Raw genomic sequence first — 22,011 nt, 5'->3', positions numbered from 1 at the left:
GATGACATTACCCATGCAAGAACGTGTAAATGCAAATGCAGACCAAAGATCTTTGAACATAAGTTTGTAATAGCCAAAAAAAAGGCCTATGCATGCAAATACAAGCTGTATCATTAAATTGCTAGAGCAGTCAACACAATTTCTATCAGTTTGCAGTTTCATGTTATAGTTCATAAGCCTGTAGGGTGTGGGGGGCAACTGTGGGTGGTCGTGCACTGCTGTAAGCAATGCACTCTGTAAAGTCAGTATCATTTCTGGCAGGCTTAGTCGCTTGTGAGGGTTGTGGTGTGGGTGGAGTGGGTGGTGATAGCTCGGTCTTTATAAGAGTTTTGCTCTCGGAGCCAGTTGTCTGTGAGGGTGCTCCAATGATCTCATATTCTCCACCGATGGCTCGTTGGAACTTGGACACTTCCTCGTATTCGTGACCCATTTCCATCATCTCGTACGATTGTATCTCACCAGTGTTGACCACACCCTTTAGTGACACTGGTGGTAGATCAGGTCTGAGAGGGAATGGCAGGATAGTAAATTGCAGAATGGCATAACCTTTGTAACACAATAAACTATAAGTATAGAGAAATGAATGATAAAATGTTTGATTGACACACTTCGTTGTTTTGTTGACGGTCAGCTTCTCTCTCCTGCTTTTGAACACCAGTACAGCAATCACTATGACAACAATACCAACCACAATGATGAGGACAATGACCACTCCTACAACTCCTTCCACTACTCCCCCAACCACAGCGGCTATGTCACTGCTCCCTGCAGCTGTAGGCTGGTTGGTGCACTCTGTGTCTGTAAAGCTGGATACCTGCACCGGACAAGACTTGTCCACCTCAATCAGTACATTCTGAATGGGAATGAATCCATTGGTTTGTATCCAGTCCTGTATGGGAGTGAGGAGCCTGGAATCGGTTAGAGTGGCTCGGAATGTGACAGCTTTGTCCGACCCAGGGAAGCAGCGGAAGAGAGGGGCAGTCATGACCATGCTTAAGAAACCACACCCACAGTGACTCTCCACCTCGGTAGCAAACTCACTCATTACAGCTTCTATCCTCCCATCCTGGTCCTGCATAAATTATAAAGAAAAATATTACTGTTGCTTTAGGAAATTCTTAGCACTCACCACCCAGTCAGGACAGTTGTTGATGTTTGTGAGTCTGAGTTGGAACAACACTGAGCGTACAGGAGGGGGAACGGCTGAGAAAATTACAAACAGCTCATGAATCACTTGACTGGAAAGTACTAGATAGCGATAATATTACCATGCGAAACGTAAAGATACTAGATAGCTAGGTAAAAATATTGCGAAACACACAATGCAATTGCTAAACGGCTTAGGCTGATATCTTACAGACACAGCTTGGCTCCTGACCACTCCACACTCCAATGGTGCTTGGCTCCTGACCACTCCACACTCCAATGGTGCCCATTCCATCATTGTCCAAACAGACCCTAAATTCATCTCCTTCAGAAACATCCAGGAAGAACCCAGCGGTACAGCTGTAGGTGGCCACAGCTCCCAGGGCTAAGCTATCCAAATTGTCAGATTCGTAGGATACCATGCCATTTGTAATATCCGGTAAAGAAGGACATTCAATGGCTGTACAAAGTGGATATTAACAGTAAAATAATCACCAATTAAAAATAAAGATATGAATGAAATACAAAAACTTTTTTAGACTACCTTAATGTTACTATTATAGACGGGTAGTAATTTTTCAAATTTTTCTCTGTTTTTAGGGTACAAGTACAGTAGACTCTCGTTAATCCGGTGACCATGCAGCTTGGCCGGAATAGCGAGGTGGCTGTAGCTCAGGAAATAGCCGCGGCTTAAAAACGACCTTACCTCGAATCTAATAACTATTTTTGCGGTTCTTGTCTCGAGGATAATGTAGGATAATGAATCATTTTGTTCTCTATTTAAGTGTAATTCAATTTTATTTGCTAAACCACACCCAAAACGTCATATCCGGCCGTAATACACGTATAAAATTACATTGAAAACCTTGTTTGGCACTGGCCGGTATATAACCGGAATAGCGAGTGGCCGTACTTCAGGGTGAGTTTTGTGCAGTAAACATATAGCTAGCATTCCGTGCCAAGGCAAATGGCCGGTATATCGAGGTGGCCGTACTTCAGGGAGCCGGAATAGCGAGAGTCTACTGTATGAGTTTTAAGGTTGAATGGAAAGTTTGGAGTCAGATACAGATGAAAAAAAGCTAGCTTTCCATTACATTACATTATTGTAAGGGAAAAACATTTTTTTTAAATGAGATTCATAATTTTTTAATTGCGTTTTATTAAACGTACTTAATTTAGCGTTAAATACAAATTCGCTAAAATTAGTACCCGTTTATAATCAATAAGGTAGCTAATGACTTAGCTTACGGGCACATATTGGAGCCAGTCTATCAAAAATTCCAATAGCATCCAGTCCATTATCAACACAAGTTCTCATCTCAGATCCTCCCAGGGAGAGGTCCAGAACAAACCCAGCGTCACAGGCATAAGTGGCCACAATACCCAGACCATAGGCAGGTGTGTTGCCGGGAGCGTAGGTGATAACTCCATTAGTAACGGTCAGTAGAGGAGGACATTCAATAGCTGCATGATCAATTTAGTTCAAGGGGAGGACACTGAATGGCTGTGTGTAGTGAGAATAATGCTTACACTAGCTAGTGCACCAGTGAATGCTTGAATTAGAGTACCAGGCAGTTACTTAGGCTCTGCAAATACATGCTGCATGTTACAGTTGGTTCAAGCGGATGACTTACGGACACAGCTTGGCTCCCGACCACTCCACATTCCATCATCATCCATACACACTCGTACCTCATTACCCTCAAGATAGAACCCAGCCTCACAAGTGATGGTTGCATTAGTTCCCAGGTCATAGTCAGGGGTGACATCAGGAGAGTAGGAGATCATACCATTGGTAATGGTTGGTAGAGGAGGACACACAATGTCTGCAGGAGAAAATGACTTATGCATACCATAGGCAAACGATTTGTATAAGCGGCACTCGTTGTAAGCATAAGTGCAGCTCCAGTCTCTTAAGGCACTCTTCAATTTTAAGATAACGAGAAATAGAAACTCTTACTTGAACTTCATTAATCCTTGAGTAGCTGTAGCAGTCTACAGACACACAGACACAAACACACTACCGTATACCTCACTAGCGCATGCGCACCGAGGAATAATTATTATTTTGTAAGGGCTCCCTGTCAACAGCTAACTATAATTATGTGTACATGTACACATGTAATCAATGCTAAATTTCACACCAGACAGTTGGTAACCAGACACACACGAGTACGCAGCAATGGTTCCCTCCGTTTTCGGTGTGGTATTAGGAGCATAGTCGATGTAACCATTTTCAATTTGATTATCATTGCAGATGGCTATTAACAATCATGTCACCACTAAATTATTATAATTATATTTCACAGACCTGAGCAAGTTGGTCTTGTGCTCCAACTCCCACTAGCCTCACAAGTCACAGTGGCTGATCCCGACATGTAATATCTATTGTTGCATGTGTAAGACACTGTCCCTTCAAATGTTGTGCTGGTTGGTGTCCCAGGAGATCCATTGATAATGGTGGGAGGAAGGCCACAGTCCACAACTGTATGTATATAATTACAATTCTGAAGTTAGAAGAATCCCTGAACCATACTTGTACAAGTTGGTAGAGGTCTCCAGTTTCCGTTATCCTGACAGGTAGCCGTTGCTTTGGTGACTCCATTGGAGACTTTATATCTACTGTCACAGGTGTAGGTCACTGTCCCTTGGTAGGTTGTTCTGGTGGGTGTTCCAGGAGATGCATTGAGAACAGTGGGAGGAGAGCCACAATCCAAAACTATGTGGGTGAGAACAATGTCAATGCAGAAGTTTGGTAGAAATTTCACATACGTTGACAAGTTGGTAGAGGTCCCCAGGTCCTATTAGCCATACAGGTAGCCGTTGCTGTGGTGACTCCTGGAGAGATCCAATATCCAGTGACACAGCTGTAGGTCACTGTCCCTGTGAATGTTGTGGTTGTTGGTATCCCACGAGATCCATTAGTAATAGACAGAGGAGCCCCACAGTCCACAGCTGTGTGTATACAACATTAAGTTATAGTTATATAACACTGGCATGAGGGATATATGCCATGCATCCCGAGTGCACGTGTTATAACTATAGTTTATATTCCGAGGGCATAGCAACATAACACTATCTTAGTAACACTGCACAAAAAGATGACAGAGACAATTAACTCTAGACATGCACAGCTCCATCTCTTTTCTCTTCTAGACGCCAGTATCTGCAGCGTACAAGATTGGCATGACCGACGAATGGCTTGACACAAAATTGTTGGAGTTCCAACGCTGAAACCACTGCAAAACAGCCCCACCTCACTATACTGCTGCAAAGAAACAGTCCCACCCCACTTACTACTGCTGCGAAGAGACAGCCCCACCCCACTACTCAGTGTAACTGCTGCTCGAGCAGCCCTCCACGGTGGTCTATACCCTCGGCCTTACAACCAAGCCAAAGAAGCTCGCCTCTACACTGCTGCAAAACAGCTCAAGCCCCCAGCAAAAAGAGCCGCTTCTATAGTGCTATGGTGAAGCAGAATTGACATGCATCACGAGGTCGAGGACTAGGTCTAGGAACGCAGAATCTTCGAACTTTGAAACCTGCATGGTTGCAAAGAAGAAACTCCAGCAGTGCTGAACATTCCTGCATGGCTGGACTTACTTTGATACTTGTTATTTCTCATGATTATTTAATTTAATTGTCTGTCTAATTAATGCCAGAGAGGCGTTTTGTGGTTAGTACATTTTGACTTTCAGCAGTGCATTATGCTGCATGTTGCACTTAGCAACAACGTAGCAATGGGATATAAAATTATATGAACAAATAATCTAGAACATACGTGGACATTGAGGAGCAGTTCCATTCCACCGACCACTACGACTGCTACCATCACCAGTACAGGTCCTCACTCTGTCTCTTCCACTTGTTAACATATGTCCATAGTTGCATTGATAAGTAGCTGTTGTTCCATAGTCATACGGTGCAGTAGTACCACTAGAGTAATCAATGGTCCAATTTGTAACATTAAGGAGAGCAGCGCACATGATACCTGTGGACAATACACACAAGTGTATCATCTATATGATATACCCAATATTTACGTTGGCAAGTGATGTTCTCTCCACTCCATGTCCTGTCAGGCTGACATGTTTTTGCTCTCATGCTAGGAGACAGTCCGTACCCCTCACCACAGCTGTGTATAGCCACACCTCCCTCTAGTCTGGGAGTAGTAGATGGACTATAGCTGATCACTCCATGGGCGAGGGTGATGCTATCACAGATTGCTGCATGATTGGAAATGTACAATTAAGTAACATAATACGGAATGGATATTGCTACTTAATAAATTATTGTTTTCATACCTATACAACTTGGTATTGATCCAGTCCACGCACCACCCATTCCTCTGTGACTGTCCACACAGATCCTAGTGCTCACACCTGACAGCTGGTAACCAGACATACACGAGTACACAGCAATGGCTCCCTCTGATCTCGGTGTGGTATCATGATTGTAGATGATGTTACCATTTTCAATTTGTTGGTCATTGCAGATGGCTATCAACAAATATAATGTTAAAACATACCACTATGAGTATCAATCATATTTCAGTTACTTCATGCAGAGCCACTCACCTGAGCAAGTTGGTCTTTTGCTCCAACTCCCACTAGCCTCACAAGTCACAGTGGCTGATCCTGATATGAGAAATCTTACGTTACACGTGTAATACACTGTCCCTCCAAATGTTGTGATGGTTGGTGTCTCAGGAGATCCATTGGGAATAGTGAGAGGTTCACCACAGTCCACAACTGTATATGTAGTAGATAAAATTGTGAAGTAACAAATTCCCTGAACCATACTTGTACAAGTTGGTAGAGGTTCCCAATCGCCAGTAGTCTCACAGGTAGCTGTTGCTGTGGTGACTCCATTAGAGACCTCATACCCACTGTCACAGGTGTAGAGGACTGTCACTTGGTAGATTGTTCTGATCGGAGCCACAGGAAAGACATTGATACCAGGGGGAGGAGAGCCACAATCCACAACTGAGTGCAATGTCAATGCAGTATAATATAACAATTTCACATACGTTTACAAGTTGGTAGAGGTCCCCAGGTATTGTCAGCCTTACAGGTGGCAATTGCTGTGGTGACTCCACGAGAGATCCAGTATCCACTGACACAGCTGTAGGTCACTGTCCCTGTGAATGTTGTGGTTGTTGGTGTCCCAGGAGATCCATTGGTAATAGGCGGAGGAGTCCCACAATGCACAGCTGTGTACATTATCATGTGACACAGTGCGACCAATTGCAATAATAGAACATACGTGGACAGTGAGGAGCAGCACCATCCCACTTCCCTCCACTTACACAGACCCTGGTGGTGCTGCCTCCATTGAGAGTGTATCCAGTGCCACAGGTGTAGGTGGCCACAGTGTACACTGGTCTTGAACTAGCAGTCCCCATATCATAGCCGATCGTTCCATTGGTCGGATTAATCAGGTCAGAGCAGGTAATGGGTGGAGCAGTAGTGAGCCCTATGTCTATACACGAAATGCAAACTGTGTACGAGTTACAGAACTCACATTGACAAGTTGGAGGTGACCCACTCCAAATCCCTCCACTCACACAGGTCCTGGTGGTGCTCCCTCCAATGAGAGTGTAGCCAGGATTGCACGTGTAGGTAGCTCCAGAATAGAGAGATCTGTTGTCAGGGAATCCAGCAGTGTAGACAATATCTCCATTGGTGAGAGTGAGGTCAGAACAGATCAGTATCTCTGTATGGAAATCCATGCATACCATGAAAAAAAGAAAATCCATTCCACAAGCTAGTACTTACGCTGACAAACTGGACTTGATCCACTCCAAATTCCATCACTCCTACAAGTCCTGGTAGTGTCTCCATTGAGAGTGTATCCAGTGTCACAGGTGTAGGTGGCCACCGTGTACACTGGTCTTGAACTAGCAGTCCCCATATCATAGCCGATCATTCCATTGGTCGGATTAATCAGGTCAGAGCAGGTGATGGGTGGAGCAGTAGTGAGCCCTATGTCTATACACGAAATGCAAACTGTGTACGAGTTACAGAACTCACATTGACAAGTTGGAGGTGACCCACTCCAGATCCCTCCACTTACACAGGTCCTGGTGGTGCTCCCTCCAATGAGAGTGTAGCCAGGATTGCACGTGTAGGTAGCTCCAGAATAGAGAGATCTGTTGTCAGGGAATCCAGCAGTGTAGAAAACGTCTCCATTAGTGACGAGAGGGAGGTCGGAACAGATCAGTATCTCTGTATGGAAATCCATGCATACCATGAAAAAAAGAAAATCCATTCCACAAGCTAGTACTTACGCTGACAAACTGGACTTGATCCACTCCAAATTCCATCACTCCTACAAGTCCTGGTAGTGTCTCCATTGAGAGTGTATCCAGTGTCACAGGTGTAGGTGGCCACCGTGTACACTGGTCTTGAACTAGCAGTCCCCATATCATAGCCGATCGTTCCATTGGTCGGATTAATCAGGTCAGAGCAGGTGATGGGTGGAGCAGTAGTGAGCCCTATGTCTATATACGAAATGCAAACTGTGTACGAGTTACAAAACTCACATTGACAAGTTGGAGGTGACCCACTCCATCTCCCTCCACTCACACAGGTCCTGGTGGTGCTCCCTCCAATGAGAGTGTAGCCAGGATTGCACGTGTAGGTAGCTCCAGAATAGAGAGATCTGTTGTCAGGGAATCCAGCAGTGTAGAAAACGTCTCCATTAGTGACGAGAGGGAGGTCGGAACAGATCAGTATCTCTGTATGGAAATCCATGCATACCATGAAAAAAAGAAAATCCATTCCACAAGCTAGTACTTACGCTGACAAACTGGACTTGATCCACTCCAAATTCCATCACTCCTACAAGTCCTGGTAGTGTCTCCATTGAGAGTGTATCCAGTGTCACAGGTGTAGGTGGCCACCGTGTACACTGGTCTTGAACTAGCAGTCCCCATATCATAGCCGATCGTTCCATTGGTCGGATTAATCAGGTCAGAGCAGGTGATGGGTGGAGCAGTAGTGAGCCCTATGTCTATACACGAAATGCAAACTGTGTACGAGTTACAAAACTCACATTGACAAGTTGGAGGTGACCCACTCCATCTCCCTCCACTCACACAGGTCCTGGTGGTGCTCCCTCCAATGAGAGTGTAGCCAGGATTGCACGTGTAGGTAGCTCCAGAATAGAGAGATCTGTTGTCAGGGAATCCAGCAGTGTAGAAAACGTCTCCATTAGTGACGAGAGGGAGGTCGGAACAGATCAGTATCTCTGTATGGAAATCCATGCATACCATGAAAAAAAGAAAATCCATTCCACAAGCTAGTACTTACGCTGACAAACTGGACTTGATCCACTCCAAATTCCATCACTCCTACAAGTCCTGGTAGTGTCTCCATTGAGAGTGTATCCAGTGTCACAGGTGTAGGTGGCCACCGTGTACACTGGTCTTGAACTAGCAGTCCCCATATCATAGCCGATCGTTCCATTGGTCGGATTAATCAGGTCAGAGCAGGTGATGGGTGGAGCAGTAGTGAGCCCTATGTCTATACACGAAATGCAAACTGTGTACGAGTTACAGAACTCACATTGACAAGTTGGAGGTGACCCACTCCAGATCCCTCCACTTACACAGGTCCTGGTGGTGCTCCCTCCAATGAGAGTGTAGCCAGGATTGCACGTGTAGGTAGCTCCAGAATAGAGAGATCTGTTGTCAGGGAATCCAGCAGTGTAGAAAACGTATCCATTAGTGACGAGAGGGAGGTCGGAACAGATCAGTATCTCTGTATGGAAATCCATGCATACCATGAAAAAAAGAAAATCCATTCCACAAGCTAGTACTTACGCTGACAAACTGGACTTGATCCACTCCAAATTCCATCACTCCTACAAGTCCTGGTAGTGTCTCCATTGAGAGTGTATCCAGTGTCACAGGTGTAGGTGGCCACCGTGTACACTAGTCTTGAACTAGCAGTCCCCATATCATAGCCGATCGTTCCATTGGTCGGATTAATCAGGTCAGAGCAGGTGATGGGTGGAGCAGTAGTGAGCCCTATGTCTATATACGAAATGCAAACTGTGTACGAGTTACAAAACTCACATTGACAAGTTGGAGGTGACCCACTCCATCTCCCTCCACTCACACAGGTCCTGGTGGTGCTCCCTCCAATGAGAGTGTAGCCAGGATTGCACGTGTAGGTAGCTCCAGAATAGAGAGATCTGTTGTCAGGGAATCCAGCAGTGTAGAAAACGTCTCCATTAGTGACGAGAGGGAGGTCGGAACAGATCAGTATCTCTGTATGGAAATCCATGCATACCATGAAAAAAAGAAAATCCATTCCACAAGCTAGTACTTACGCTGACAAACTGGACTTGATCCACTCCAAATTCCATCACTCCTACAAGTCCTGGTAGTGTCTCCATTGAGAGTGTATCCAGTGTCACAGGTGTAGGTGGCCACCGTGTACACTGGTCTTGAACTAGCAGTCCCCATATCATAGCCGATCGTTCCATTGGTCGGATTAATCAGGTCAGAGCAGGTGATGGGTGGAGCAGTAGTGAGCCCTATGTCTATACACGAAATGCAAACTGTGTACGAATTACAAAACTCACATTGACAAGTTGGAGGTGACCCACTCCATCTCCCTCCACTCACACAGGTCCTGGTGGTGCTCCCTCCAATGAGAGTGTAGCCAGGATTGCACGTGTAGGTAGCTCCAGAATAAAGAGATCTGTTGTCAGGGAATCCAGCAGTGTAGAAAACGTCTCCATTAGTGACGAGAGGGAGGTCGGAACAGATCAGTATCTCTGTATGGAAATTGAAAACATATACAAACAGTACAATATCCATTCCACTTACGCTCACAAAATGGAGCTAACCCACTCCACACTCCATCCCTCTCACAAGTCCTGGTAATGTTTCCTTCGAGAGTGTAGCCTGTGTCACAGGTGTAGATGGCCAGAGTGTCCAGACCCAGTGTTGAGTCGTTGTATGAGACTATTCCATTTTTCAGGGCAGGGAGAGACAGGCACACAACTGGAAAATAGATTATGGATTTATAGTGAATATTGTCGAACCACTCACCCAGGTTAGCACAGAAGGTCATCTCTCCACCAATAGTTGGTATAATACAACAATAGGAACCAGTTGGACTCAGGGGAGGAGGGGTAAAATATTCGCTACGAATCAGTTGAATAGATCGAACATTTCTAAATGACACAAACGGTCGATATGCTGAGTTGGGTCCTGATATACCAGGAACACGAGCCCCATTTGGATAGCGCCAGAGTCCAAATCCTCTTGCCATCATTGTCTCATAGGGTGTACAACATGCCACGAGGTCAGTGTGACAGATGAGAGAGGGACAACCATTTCCAAAATAATCTCCAATATCAGTGATGGGGATCTCAGTGTTGTTAGTGGTGATGTTGGTTGATCCAAGAGATAGGTACACTCCTGCACACAATCACATAACATTTATATACTGAGTGGCTGGAGATGTCACGAAAGACATACCCTCTCCACACACTAGTAAGAGCTGAGCAGCTCCAGTCAAAAAGACCAGCCAAACTACACAATCACCTTGTAACTTCTTCATGCTGTCTTCATGTATGCATAGATCTACTCCAAATTATAATTTACCAATGACTTTAATCAGATGACAACAGGAAGTCTGAAATTGTGATTGCAACTTCCACACATCAAATGTGTACATGCACCCACATATATACATACATACACAGAAAAATAATCCTACACATACACATACAATACTGTACAGCTGCTAGTTCAGTTACTAACGGCCCCTGTCCACATGGAATGCAGGGTATCTAAGCATTGTCTCCAGTTCAGGGTTGTGTTTCTCCATCGTGTTGGTGGCATAGTACAGCACTAAACTGAGCAGAGAGTCAAATTCGAATGGTGATGCAAATCCGTACCCACCAGCAGGGTCTCTGTACATGGGAATCCTCTTGAACCTGCCTCCATCTACACGGGGGGATAAGAGATATGTAAATGCAAAGAGTGATCGAAAATCATCTAATGCATAATTCATTTGGCTTTGCATGTAAACCATATACAATGGACAAAACAAGAAAAGGGCATCAAGTGGTTAAGGAGAATATAGATCTAGCATATATAACTGCATGGGCTCTATATTCTACTGTCGATCCTTGTAATGGAATTAATTCTCATGTGGCTAATGGCCTCTCTATATAGACACAACACGGCAGCTATGAACTACTCTACTTACAATGGTGTGTGTGTGTGAAAAAAAGGCATAGATCTAGCTATAGTTGAGTAGATCTACTCCTCCTTGGGTCAAACCAGGAAGGTCACCAGTGAGCATGTCTCGAGAACCATCTCTGAAGGGAAGGGTGTTCATTATTATAATCATGACTTCAGTGATTGCACTATAGAAGTATAGTTTAAAATGAGATGCATGACACTATAGATCTACATGCTATAGTATCAGCTATCAAACACAGATTGATATTGGAGCAAAGGCAACATGCACCATTTGCTAGAGTTCCTAAACTATCATAGCCCTATAGGCTATTAAGAAGTGACAATCATTGCCTCAGGACAAGACAACAAGCAATACTCACAATAAACACTGAAGCACTCTATATCATATTGAAAGCAAGCACACACCACTCCTTCTAAGCACACAACTGAATGTCAAAACTATCGTCTCATGATACCAATGTGTCGATATACACACAGCGGTGGGAATGGCTACTAGACAATGTGTTCATATTCACGAAGGACTGGTGATGACATTACCCATGCAAGAACGTGTAAATGCAAATATATGCAGACCAAAGACCTTTGAACATAAAAGTTTAATAGCCAAGAAAGGCCCATGCATGCAAATACAAGCAAATAAACGTATCATTAATAATTGCTATAGAGCAGTCAACAGTATTACTATCAGTTTGCAGTTTCATGTTATAGTTCATAAGCCTGTAGGCTGTGGGGGGCGACTGTGGGTGGTCGTGCTGTAAGCAACACACTCTGTAAACTCAATATCATTTCCGGCAGCCTTAGTCACTTGTGAGGGTTGTGGTGTGGGTGGAGTGGGTGGAGTGGGTGGTGATGACTCAGTCTTTATAGCAGCCTTGCTCTCGGAGCCAGTTGTCTGTGAGGGTGCTCTAATGATCTCGTACTCTCCACCGACGGCTTGTTGGAACTTCGACACTTCCTCGTATTCGTGACCCATTTCCATCATCTCGTATGGTTGTATTTCACTAGTATTGACCACACCCTTTAGTGACACTGGTGGTAGGTTAGGTCTGGAGGGAGAGGGAGGTATAGTAAATTGCAAAATCACATAATCTTTGTAATACAACTATTGACTCACTTAGCTGTTTTGTTGACGGTTAGCTTCTCTCTCTTGTTCTTGAACACAAAATAAGCGATCACTATCACAACAATGCCAACTACAATGATAAGAACAATGACAACTCCTCCCACCACTCCACCTACTACAGCGGCTATGTCACTGCTCCCTGCAGCTGTAGGCTGATTGGTGCACTCTGTGTCTGCAAGGCTGGATATCTGCACCGGACAAGACTTGTCCACCTCAATCAGTACATTCTGAATGGGAATGAATCCATTGGTTTGTATCCATCCTGTATGGGAGTGAGGAGCCTGGAATCGGTTAGAAAGGCTCGGAATGTGACAGCTCTGTCCGACCCAGGGAAGCAGCGGAAGAAAGGGGTAGTCATGACCATGCTTGAGAAACCACACCCACAGTGACTCTCCACCTCGGCAGCAAACACACTCATCACAGCTTCTATCCTCCCATCCTGATCCTGTAGAGAGAGAAATAATTATAAATTTACAGATAACGTTAATTGTTAAATATAATAGCAATAGCAGATGAGGGGATCTTATTGCGGATTCACTATCGTCTTATATCTTTGTTTGTAATGTGCTAAGTGCTATGTACATGTGCGGCTGATAACGCGTTTTGATCTAACAATAGTGTAATGTTAGCAGCACTTAGCGGTTTGACATAATTATATGGCATAATTTGTACATAGCTAGATATAAAGAATCTGCGTAGTAAGACGCTCCATCCCCTCATCTGCTCCTGCATGATTGAACTCACCACCCAGTCAGGACAGTTGTTAATGTTGGTGAGTCTGAGTTGGAACAACACTGAGCGTACAGGAGGAGGGACGACTGGGGAAACAAGAAATAGCTCATGAATCACTTGACTGGCATTTTGCAAATTACCTCACTCTATGATCAGGGAGATAGGGACAGTACTAGATAGCTAGCTACATAATTATAGTGGAAATTTCCAAACACACAATGCAGTTGCTTAGGCTGATATCTTACAGACACAGCTTGGCTCCTGACCACTCCACATTCCAATGGTGTCCATTCCATCATCGTCTAAACAGGTCCTAACTTCATCTCCTTCAGACACATCCAGGAAGAACCCAGCGGTACAGCTGTAGGTGGCCACAGTTCTCAGGGCTAAGTTATCCGAATTGTCAGATTCGTAGGATACCATACCATTTGTAATATCCGGTAAAGAAGGACACTCAATGGCTGTACAAAGTAGATGTTAATATAATTACCACACATGTTACAGAAGCGGATAACTTATACTGACACAGCTTGGCTCCTGACCACTCCACACTCCAATGGCGTCCATTCCATCATCATCCATACACACTCGTACCTCATTACCCTCAAGATAGAATCCAGCCTCACAAGTGTAGGTTGCCTCAGTTCCCAGGTCATAGTCAGGGGTGACATCAGGAGAGTAGGAGATGGTGCCATTGGTAATGGTCAGTAGAGGAGGACACATAATGACTGTAGGAGAAAACGACCTGTTAATATTGCTCAACACAGTAGTTTTTTTTTTAGTTTTTTTTATAATAATTCAGCATATAGCATAGGTTTTACACAATTAGCTAGTAGCTAGATGTAAAGTGCATCCTAAACAGAAAATATTTAAACACACTGACAGTAACAATATCTTCTATATTGTGTATAGGATTCTCAACTGGCTCTGACAGGAGTTCTAGCTGACTGCTACTCTAATACTTCACTAAACACTTTCACTTCACTTTGTTAATAATCATCCATGTGGCAGACTGAGTCACCAGACGTGCACAAGATATGTTGTACAAATAGATAGTAAAATGATAGTCAGTGGTGACGTAATTATAATGATATACATAGCTAATCAATAAATTCCATACATATTGTACTTACTAACAAGTTTGTTCCATAAAGTTACAGCGTGTGGGAAGAATGAGTATTGGTACATTGATGGTACCATGATTGTAACGTACTGTGCATACCATAGGCAAACATTATTAGGCGCTATTTGTTGATATAAGCGGCACTCACCGTTATAAGAATAGGTCCAGCTCCAATCTCTTAGGCCATAAATAAAACAGTAACAGGGATTAGAAACAAAATGTGCACGTGAAACACTCCGCGTTAGCTATAGGGTGTGGCTAAAACTATTAGAAGGATTATATTTATTGTCAGCATGCTCATGTACCTGTCTAACTCTTGACTGCCATACATAGAAATTGAACAGTGCAATGTTGATTATGCTAAAGAGTAAAGATAATCTAACTCTAAATGGTCGACTAGGACTATATATAATATTGTACTGAAAACGTTTATGAACAGTACAGCTGATCTATAGCATGAAGCCATTCTACTTAGATATCGTCCTATGCTGTTTTGTTTTGGCTTCACAGCAGGGAAAGAGAAAAAGTGACATAGAGTGGTTCAACAAAAATAGTAAAGAAAACAGACTCAGTGGTGTAAACCTAGAGTACCTGAGTCTCCCAGCCCCTGAGTGATCACTAGTGGATATGGTGGATAGGAGAGCTAGAAAAACAGTTAAAATGCAACCACAGAATAATCAACCACGAAAATATTCGTGATTGCTAAATCACAACGCGGAGTGTTTTAACTGTTTACAGGGAGGTCGGGTAATTTCCAATCCCTATCCTGTTCTAGGCGCTCTTCAATTTAAACGCTTATATCCTTCCTGTGGCTGGCCCGGATTATAGGTGCCGCCGCTTAACAACGCGTGCCTATGGTACTACAACTAGACCACCAACCTTCACACTTTGGAGGTGACCCACTCCACACTCCATCACTCCCACAAGTACTGGTACTGCCTCCAATGAGAGTGTAGCCAGTATTACAGGTGTAGGTGGCCACAGTGTCCACTGGTCTGTTATTAATGGTCTCCATATCGTAAGTGATACCTCCATTGACTAGATCCATCAGATCAGTACAGGCCAGTGCAGTTACATTGGCTGCAATAAGTATGTAATATAGGGGCTCACAGTCAACAACTAAGTTTATGTAGTGTACATCTATTAATCATGCATTAGTGTATAATATTATCATGTAGTACAAACACTGAATGTGCACATGTACCTCTGCATTCTGGTGGTCTGCTCCAGGTTGTATTTGCCTGACAAGTACTTGTAGCAATCCCAAAGAGTGCATAGCCATCATTACAGCTGTAGGTCACTGTTCCTGTGAATGTTGTGGTTGTTGGTATCCCTGCAGGAGATCCATTGGTAATAGACGGAGGGGTCCCACAGTCTACAGCTGTGTGTGTACATTATCATGTGATACGACCAATACAATATACATACGTGGACATTGAGGAGCAGTACTATCCCACTGACCAGTAGGACTGCTACCATCACCAGAAGAGGTCCTCACTCTGTTTCCATTTGTTAACACATGTCCACGGTTGCATTGATACGTAGCTGTTGTTTCATAGTCATATGGTGCAGTAGTACCACTAGGAAAACTGATGGTTCCATTCATAACACTACGGAGAGCAGAGCACCTGATACCTGTGGGCAATACACAAATTAGTGCAGTATCTATGATAAACCTTATAGCGGGTATATTTCAAGGGTATAAACTTTCACGGATTGACCGTTAAAAAGATTTTCGCGGATTAGTAGCCTTTCTGTAGCATGCATGCATGCGATATTAAATTCGTGGTACATGCTTGATCAGCGAAAACCGTGAACATTTATACCCTCGAAATATACCTGCTATACGGTACCCAATGTTTACGTTGGCAAGTGATTTCCTCTCCACTCCACGTCCTGTCGGGCTGACATGTTCTTGTTCTCACGCTAGGAGACAGTCCGTATCCCTCATCACAGTTGTGTGTAGCCACACCTCCCTCCAGTCTGGGAGTAGTAGGTGGACTATAGCTAATCACTCCGTGGTTGGGGGTGAGACTATCACAGATTGCTGCATCATTGGAAATATACATACAATAGCGAATAATGGAGATTGCTACTTTTTTCACCTATACAACTTGGCATTAATCCAGTCCACTCTCCACCCATTCCACTTTTACTGTCAACACAGGTCGTCAATATTACACCAGACAGCTGGTAACCAGATACACATGAGTACAAGGCAATGGTTTCCTCTGTTCTCGGTGTCATATCAGGATGATAGTCGATGTCACCATTCTCAATTTGATGGTCATTGCAGATGGCTATTACAATCATGTAACCACACAAATTATACTGTAATTATGTTTCACAGACCTGAGCAAGTTGGTCTTGTGCTCCAACTCCCACTAGCCTCACAGGTCACAGTGGCTGATCCTGACATATGGTATCTATCGCTATTGCACATGTAAAACATTGTTCCTCCAAATGTTGTCCCAAATGTTGGTGTCCCAGGAGATCCATTGGTAACAGTCGGAGGAAAGCCACAGTCCAAAACTGCACGTATATCAGTGGCATTTCTAGAGATTGAAGCAGGGGGGTGCTCAAGAGCACAGAAAACATGGGGCCGATTTTATGCCCCCGCATTTATTGCGGCGCGTCTTTTACGTGCATAGCGTGATAATAAGAGTATCAAGACATAATTTAATATGCATGAGTCAGTTATCTTGTAGGATCTCCATGCACTATTCTCCTGGGGTACATCCTAGCAAACTGGTCAATCACTGCAATGGGGATGTCCAGTCAGTCTAGTGTTAGTCATTGCTTCATAGATCTCTCAGTGGAGCAAGAGGTGACTGGGAGAGTGCAGAGGATCTTGATCAGCTATTATGCATTACATAACAACATTGGAATGGCAAAGCTGATTGCGCATGCTCAATTGGGCGTGGCCATGACTTGTGTAATTGAGTACCTCTCAGAGGAGGTATGACATGCAGGAGCAATTAGATGTAATTGGCAATTTTTGCTGAGTCAGCAAATACGGTCAGATACAGAAAACTCAGCATTGTAGAGTCCTATGGCTAATAAAAACTACAGGCAGCAATTGTAAGATCGCTTCTATGTAGCTAGCCTGTTAGTTCTCAGGTATAAGGTCACTGCATTGAGCATCAACGTAGCCACACATATTTTGCTGACTTAACAATATTCGTAGCACGTGATTGTTATGTAATAGTAATTGCCCTACATGTCGAGCCAGCAAATATGTGCATTTTGCATGGATTTCCCACAATGTACATCACTATACCTGAACAGGTACTAGAGAAACCTTTTCCTGCAAGGAGTTCTCAGCTTTGCCCTGAAAATGAGTAGGTATTCACCACTGTCCACCCCATCTTGACGGATGGGATGTACCAGAGGTCCCAGGGGGGATCTGACTCGATAAACTCTACAAGCTTCCTTAAGACCCTCGTCAGCCACAATAATAACACAGGGTTTCGTAAAGAAAAAAATTAGCAATCGTGAAAATGTATCTTATGTGGAGCAAAAAAGCCAGGGAAAACCTCAGGAGACATAATCATGTTGTCACTCCCGGGGTTTTGTCTTGAGCGGGAAAGGGTCGTCTGTAGAAATACAGCATTACTAATTTTCATTTTTAGTGTATTCATGTATGGATCTTTACCGTAGACTAAGTTACTCTGACTACTACCAGAGGAGGGCAGAGCCTCTGACTACTTAGTAGTCTACATTCGAATGTGGCCCACGCAGTTGCATGTCTGCTTTATAATGGTGATAGCTCCAGCCCAGGAACATCAGCATGCAGCAGCAGGATGATACATGTATAGATTCCAGCTCATCTATAAAACAAGGCAGCCCTTCTTGATCTGCTCTAACCCCAAAGTTGCATCCAATGATGAGATACTTAGATCATAGCCATATATTGCACTGCATGGAAAAACATTAATGCCCAGGGCCGCCTGCAATAACTAACTTGTTGCCCAATGACGTTAAACTCTTTTGATGGTAAATTTTTTGTAAAAAAAGACATGTGTTTTGAATGGTGAGTTTCAACCACAAAAACCACGAATATTTTGCCCCACGAAAAATTATCCTCTATATACGGTATAACAGAGCACTGGATTGCTTTGATCTGCCCACTCACTGGGCAACAAGAGTGTATTATCTAGATTCGACATTTTATCTGGCATCAGCTCTAGCGCAAGTATATGTATAGGCATTAGCGCTGCCGCATACACCTAGTACATTGTAGTTTAGGGAGTCAGTATAAATGGCAGATGTGCAATCAATTTACAGTACCAAAACCCACATAATAGTCAAGTGGTTAGTGCACAGATGGCAGATCTATAGATGGTATTAATTGATTGTAGCGGATGTTGTCCAGATGTCAGTGGTATGATTTGTTTGATGTTTCAAGCTGTGCGGAAAATAAACATGTCGTTTTTGACAATGGGTGTACTTGTAACCTTGTAGAGAACATTTACTGGTGGTTTACCAATGTGATTGTGGTGCAATAATTAAATATATGTTTTGGTTAGGCTTACTATAAACAAAAGAATACTCACCTTTGTATAAAACAGATTAATCTAAAGACATTTCCTTGTCTCAGCTGCATGCTATTATAACTGATGATGGTGGAAAAAGGACAAAGTATTATTTTTGGTTTGTTTTTGCTTCTATTCTTTGTTGTCGGCTGTCAGATTTATGTTCTCATTGATACCAAGAACGATTTGGCGAGCACCAAAACTAAATTAGACGCCTTGAAAAATCAACGTTTGATAGATGTACAGCAAAATTATGAAATTCATAAGAGAAGCTCTAGACAAGCTGTAAAAAGTAAATTTTATGAAGTCATGTCTAAATGTCTTAATACCTCTGAAAGTGATGAAGAAGAAATTGTATCCGCTTCAATGTTAATGGAAAATGCTGTCAAGCAAGTTGTTGTTGACAAAATACAAATTGGTTTCGAATGCAACTTTTCAAAAGGACAATTCACTGAATGTGAAACTCTTAGTGGACGCACTGGACAAAAAGGAGATCAAGGCAATCGTGGGCAAAGAGGAAAAAAAGGAAACAAAGGTAAAGCTGGAGATGATGGAAACCCTGGACTCAGTGGTCCCCCAGGAATGCCTGGAATTCCAGGCTCCCAAGGAATATCTGGATTGCCTGGATCCCCTGGAACACCAGGAGGTAGTGGTATGCAAGGATTACCTGGAGAAGATGGAGATCCTGGAGTGGACGGACAGACTGGTTTGAAAGGCGAATCTGGACCAAAAGGAGAGAAGGGCTGTTCTGGTGAAGCAGGATTGAATGGAACAATGGGTGACCCTGGCCAAAGAGGAAAGAAAGGAATTAAAGGAGACCTGGGCATTCATGGACCAAAAGGACAGAAAGGAGAATACGGGGCGAGAGGACTCACTGGGTCTGTAGGACAAAAAGGAGAATATGGGTTGACTGGCTCTGCGGGACAGAAAGGACAGAAAGGAGTAAGGGGAATTATGGGATCCCCTGGACAAAAAGGTGATTGATGAATTGTGCGGTCCCATGCATGCATGTTATGATTACGTATAATTATGCAGGAACCGTGCCGACTCAGCGTCCGAGTCCCCGGTGACTGTACAGACACTGTGGACTCCGCGATTCCCGGGCTCCCAACCGGATTTGGTGTCCTATAGATTTATAGTTTGTATAATTATGTAGGATAGCTATTTGATTTGCAGTACACATGTAACAATGGTTAATTAAATCATCTTGTATGATCTGTTTGTACACAACCTCTGCTATAAGAAACCATGTGTGTGAGGAATATATAGGAGTGATTATCGAGTACGTATAGAGTCATGGGGCAAATATTCGTGGTTTTCGTGGTTGAAGCCACTAATATTTTACCCACGAATGAAGCGACCTCGACCTTACCTATCTTTACAGCTGTTTGCATACATGTAGACCTTGCAAAACACTAAATCATTCACTGCATTACCACAAACCACCATACAATGTTGCTATGCAAACAAATAGTATAAATATATGTACATGCATCAGCATGCATGTAGTATTAAAAAGAGCAATGATGGCTTCTAGAACTAGACTATGGAAACTAATAGAACCGGGGAGGATTTGAAGTGGAGAATGGTCTATTAACACCTTGTGCTGAGTCTTGCATGCTGAACGAAAAACTGTTACGCTAAGGAACCTGCAGATGGCTGACTCGCTCACTGCGGTATATCGGTTTGACCAACAAGTTCGAACATATTTCACATTTCTCGTATAAGCAGCAGGCTTAAACTGTGATCTGTCAGTGTTTGAGGTTCTTTTAGTAGCTACATGTATATCATATCTGCTGGTATATGCAAGCTAGTCCCAGCCCGTTCTCCACTTCAGATCCTCACCATAATTTGTATGTGAGTTTCCATACCACCAAGAGTAGATCGTGAGAGCATTTACTTGATACCACCTTATAGCGGGTAATTTTCGAGGGTCTCGCAGATTAGCCATTTTTGTAGCCCTCAAAAAGTACCCATTTAATATACATGTAGAAGTGCTAGAAGCAGGACTACATGTTGTTTGCATAGCAACATTGTTGGTGATTTTGTGGTTTTGTGGTAATGCAGTGAGCTGATTGCATGCAGTGCAAGCAGCAACCACGAAAATAAAAAACCACGAATGGCTAAATATTGCTAAACCACGAATATTTTGACCCCCGAAAATTACCTGCTATACAGCGGTTTTCAGAGTCCTTGCATTTGCACTGTCTAGAGTGGAAGTATCTATCACCTGACCATTACGTAACAAGAGCCGATTTTTCTCCAGAACATCAACCTTGGAAAGAGCTTTGCGTATGGCTTTGCACATCCATAGATCTATGTTTTGCACCAGTGCTGAAGCTATCCTTGAGATTGTAAGCAGTTCCAATAGTTTTGTGATCTACTATTACGATGTATGGAGCTATATATTAAAAGAGAGATTCTACTGTTATGACTAGAGTCAAATGCATGTCTATGTATATATAGCCTCGATCCCAGGCCGAGTTTTCGCTTTTATAACGGTTAGGCGAACAACTAGGCCTGGTACTAGTTGTCTGCGCATGCGTCAATCGTTGGTCAGATTCTGACGAATGGATATTCTCGTTCACTTTCGTGACATTTATATTCGTGTACTATCGTGTACTAGAAGTCAGTTCCCGTTTTATCATTATTGGAATCGATTGGAATGGCTCTTAGCTGAAGCTTCTCTCTTCTCTGAAGCTTAGAAAACATTATTCTGAAGACTGAACAGCAAGGGAAGAGGTATAAAGCTTTGTCAAGCTTGTTAAGGTCAGATATTTTTGTGTGGGCCCTATGCTATCAAGTCTTGTTTATGTTTGGTATTAAAGATCTAGATAGACTATAGTATCATCATTAATATGGTGGATCAAGTGAAGAGTGTGAGCTAGAGAACTTGGTGCTGCCATCATCAGCTCGTCGACAATGACACTATAACCTGTTTAATACAAGAAATTAGATCTACACGTATTTTGAATGTCTACTTCTCTGTACACAGAGCAATGGCTACTATCCAGCTATCCCAACATTGTTCCTTTTGGCTATACTAACAGACGAGACTGGACAGTTTGAGGTAAGGGTTTAACCGTGTTTGGTTTCTTTTAATATTGTCCTATACTTACAGGAC

At 43.3% G+C, this 22,011-nt stretch overlaps 4 protein-coding genes across 4 annotated transcripts; 1 reads left to right on the top strand and 3 right to left on the bottom strand.

The window, feature by feature from the left end:
• Positions 1 to 21: 21 nt before the first annotated feature.
• On the bottom strand, positions 22 to 8,925 carry LOC135335175 (sushi, von Willebrand factor type A, EGF and pentraxin domain-containing protein 1-like). The gene is made up of 23 exons (XM_064530592.1): positions 8,715 to 8,925; positions 8,460 to 8,672; positions 7,948 to 8,397; positions 7,436 to 7,885; positions 7,179 to 7,373; positions 6,924 to 7,136; positions 6,670 to 6,861; positions 6,412 to 6,627; positions 6,176 to 6,358; positions 5,949 to 6,131; positions 5,724 to 5,897; positions 5,451 to 5,645; positions 5,190 to 5,372; positions 4,928 to 5,137; positions 3,919 to 4,101; positions 3,683 to 3,865; positions 3,458 to 3,631; positions 2,781 to 2,972; positions 2,395 to 2,610; positions 1,358 to 1,606; positions 1,130 to 1,203; positions 609 to 1,072; positions 22 to 503 (listed from the first exon to the last, which is right to left on the bottom strand). The coding sequence occupies exons 1-23, from the start codon at positions 8,923 to 8,925 to the stop codon at positions 164 to 166; spliced, it is 5,343 nt and encodes a 1,780-aa protein (XP_064386662.1). The 3' UTR covers positions 22 to 163.
• A 35-nt stretch (positions 8,926 to 8,960) lies between these two features.
• LOC135335174 (sushi, von Willebrand factor type A, EGF and pentraxin domain-containing protein 1-like) lies at positions 8,961 to 12,353 on the bottom strand. The gene is made up of 9 exons (XM_064530591.1): positions 12,142 to 12,353; positions 11,465 to 11,490; positions 10,928 to 11,113; positions 10,211 to 10,582; positions 9,986 to 10,162; positions 9,739 to 9,933; positions 9,484 to 9,696; positions 9,227 to 9,421; positions 8,961 to 9,184 (listed from the first exon to the last, which is right to left on the bottom strand). The coding sequence occupies exons 1-9, from the start codon at positions 12,351 to 12,353 to the stop codon at positions 8,961 to 8,963; spliced, it is 1,800 nt and encodes a 599-aa protein (XP_064386661.1).
• Positions 11,995 to 18,294, bottom strand: LOC135335050 (sushi, von Willebrand factor type A, EGF and pentraxin domain-containing protein 1-like). The gene is made up of 12 exons (XM_064530443.1): positions 17,633 to 18,294; positions 16,705 to 16,884; positions 16,458 to 16,652; positions 16,217 to 16,399; positions 15,781 to 15,987; positions 15,557 to 15,733; positions 15,232 to 15,432; positions 13,751 to 13,957; positions 13,475 to 13,690; positions 13,242 to 13,315; positions 12,489 to 12,942; positions 11,995 to 12,420 (listed from the first exon to the last, which is right to left on the bottom strand). Exons 2-11 carry the CDS (start codon positions 16,802 to 16,804, stop codon positions 12,715 to 12,717), a joined length of 1,788 nt encoding a protein of 595 aa, XP_064386513.1. The 5' UTR covers positions 16,805 to 16,884; positions 17,633 to 18,294; the 3' UTR covers positions 11,995 to 12,420; positions 12,489 to 12,714.
• A 628-nt stretch (positions 18,295 to 18,922) lies between these two features.
• On the top strand, positions 18,923 to 20,141 carry LOC135335053 (collagen alpha-2(IX) chain-like). The gene is made up of 2 exons (XM_064530446.1): positions 18,923 to 19,863; positions 19,923 to 20,141. The coding sequence occupies exons 1-2, from the start codon at positions 18,972 to 18,974 to the stop codon at positions 19,955 to 19,957; spliced, it is 927 nt and encodes a 308-aa protein (XP_064386516.1). The 5' UTR covers positions 18,923 to 18,971; the 3' UTR covers positions 19,958 to 20,141.
• Positions 20,142 to 22,011: the final 1,870 nt, after the last annotated feature.

This window comes from Halichondria panicea, chromosome 4 (genome assembly GCF_963675165.1).
Source record: "Halichondria panicea chromosome 4, odHalPani1.1, whole genome shotgun sequence".
NCBI classification, from domain to species: domain Eukaryota; kingdom Metazoa; phylum Porifera; class Demospongiae; order Suberitida; family Halichondriidae; genus Halichondria; species Halichondria panicea.
The sequence above is the reverse complement of the archived record's forward strand: the minus strand, read 5'-3'. Positions and strand labels throughout refer to the sequence as shown.

Excerpts from the sequence above, each read along its gene's own strand:
- LOC135335174 (XM_064530591.1), bottom strand. The coding sequence starts at position 12,353 with ATGGAAATGGGTCACGAATACGAGGAAGTGTCGAAGTTCCAACAAGCC. Across the intron at positions 11,114-11,464 it reads TTCTCGAGACATGCTCACTG|ATGGAGGCAGGTTCAAGAGG; the intron begins GTGACCTTCCTG and ends CCCCCCGTGTAG. Across the intron at positions 9,697-9,738 it reads GTCACCTCCAACTTGTCAAT|ACATAGGGCTCACTACTGCT; the intron begins GTGAGTTTTGTA and ends TTTCGTGTATAG.
- LOC135335053 (XM_064530446.1), top strand. The coding sequence starts at position 18,972 with ATGATGGTGGAAAAAGGACAAAGTATTATTTTTGGTTTGTTTTTGCTT. Across the intron at positions 19,864-19,922 it reads GGGATCCCCTGGACAAAAAG|GAACCGTGCCGACTCAGCGT; the intron begins GTGATTGATGAA and ends ATAATTATGCAG.
- LOC135335175 (XM_064530592.1), bottom strand. The coding sequence starts at position 8,925 with ATGGATTTCCATACAGAGATACTGATCTGTTCCGACCTCCCTCTCGTC. Across the intron at positions 5,138-5,189 it reads AGAGAACATCACTTGCCAAC|GTATCATGTGCGCTGCTCTC; the intron begins GTAAATATTGGG and ends TATTGTCCACAG. Across the intron at positions 3,632-3,682 it reads ACCTCTACCAACTTGTACAA|TTGTGGACTGTGGCCTTCCT; the intron begins GTATGGTTCAGG and ends ATATACATACAG.
- LOC135335050 (XM_064530443.1), bottom strand. The coding sequence starts at position 16,804 with ATGTTTTACATGTGCAATAGCGATAGATACCATATGTCAGGATCAGCC. Across the intron at positions 15,988-16,216 it reads AGAGGAAATCACTTGCCAAC|GTATCAGGTGCTCTGCTCTC; the intron begins GTAAACATTGGG and ends TATTGCCCACAG. Across the intron at positions 13,691-13,750 it reads TCAGGAGCCAAGCTGTGTCA|CCATTGAGTGTCCTTCTTTA; the intron begins GTATAAGTTATC and ends TACTTTGTACAG.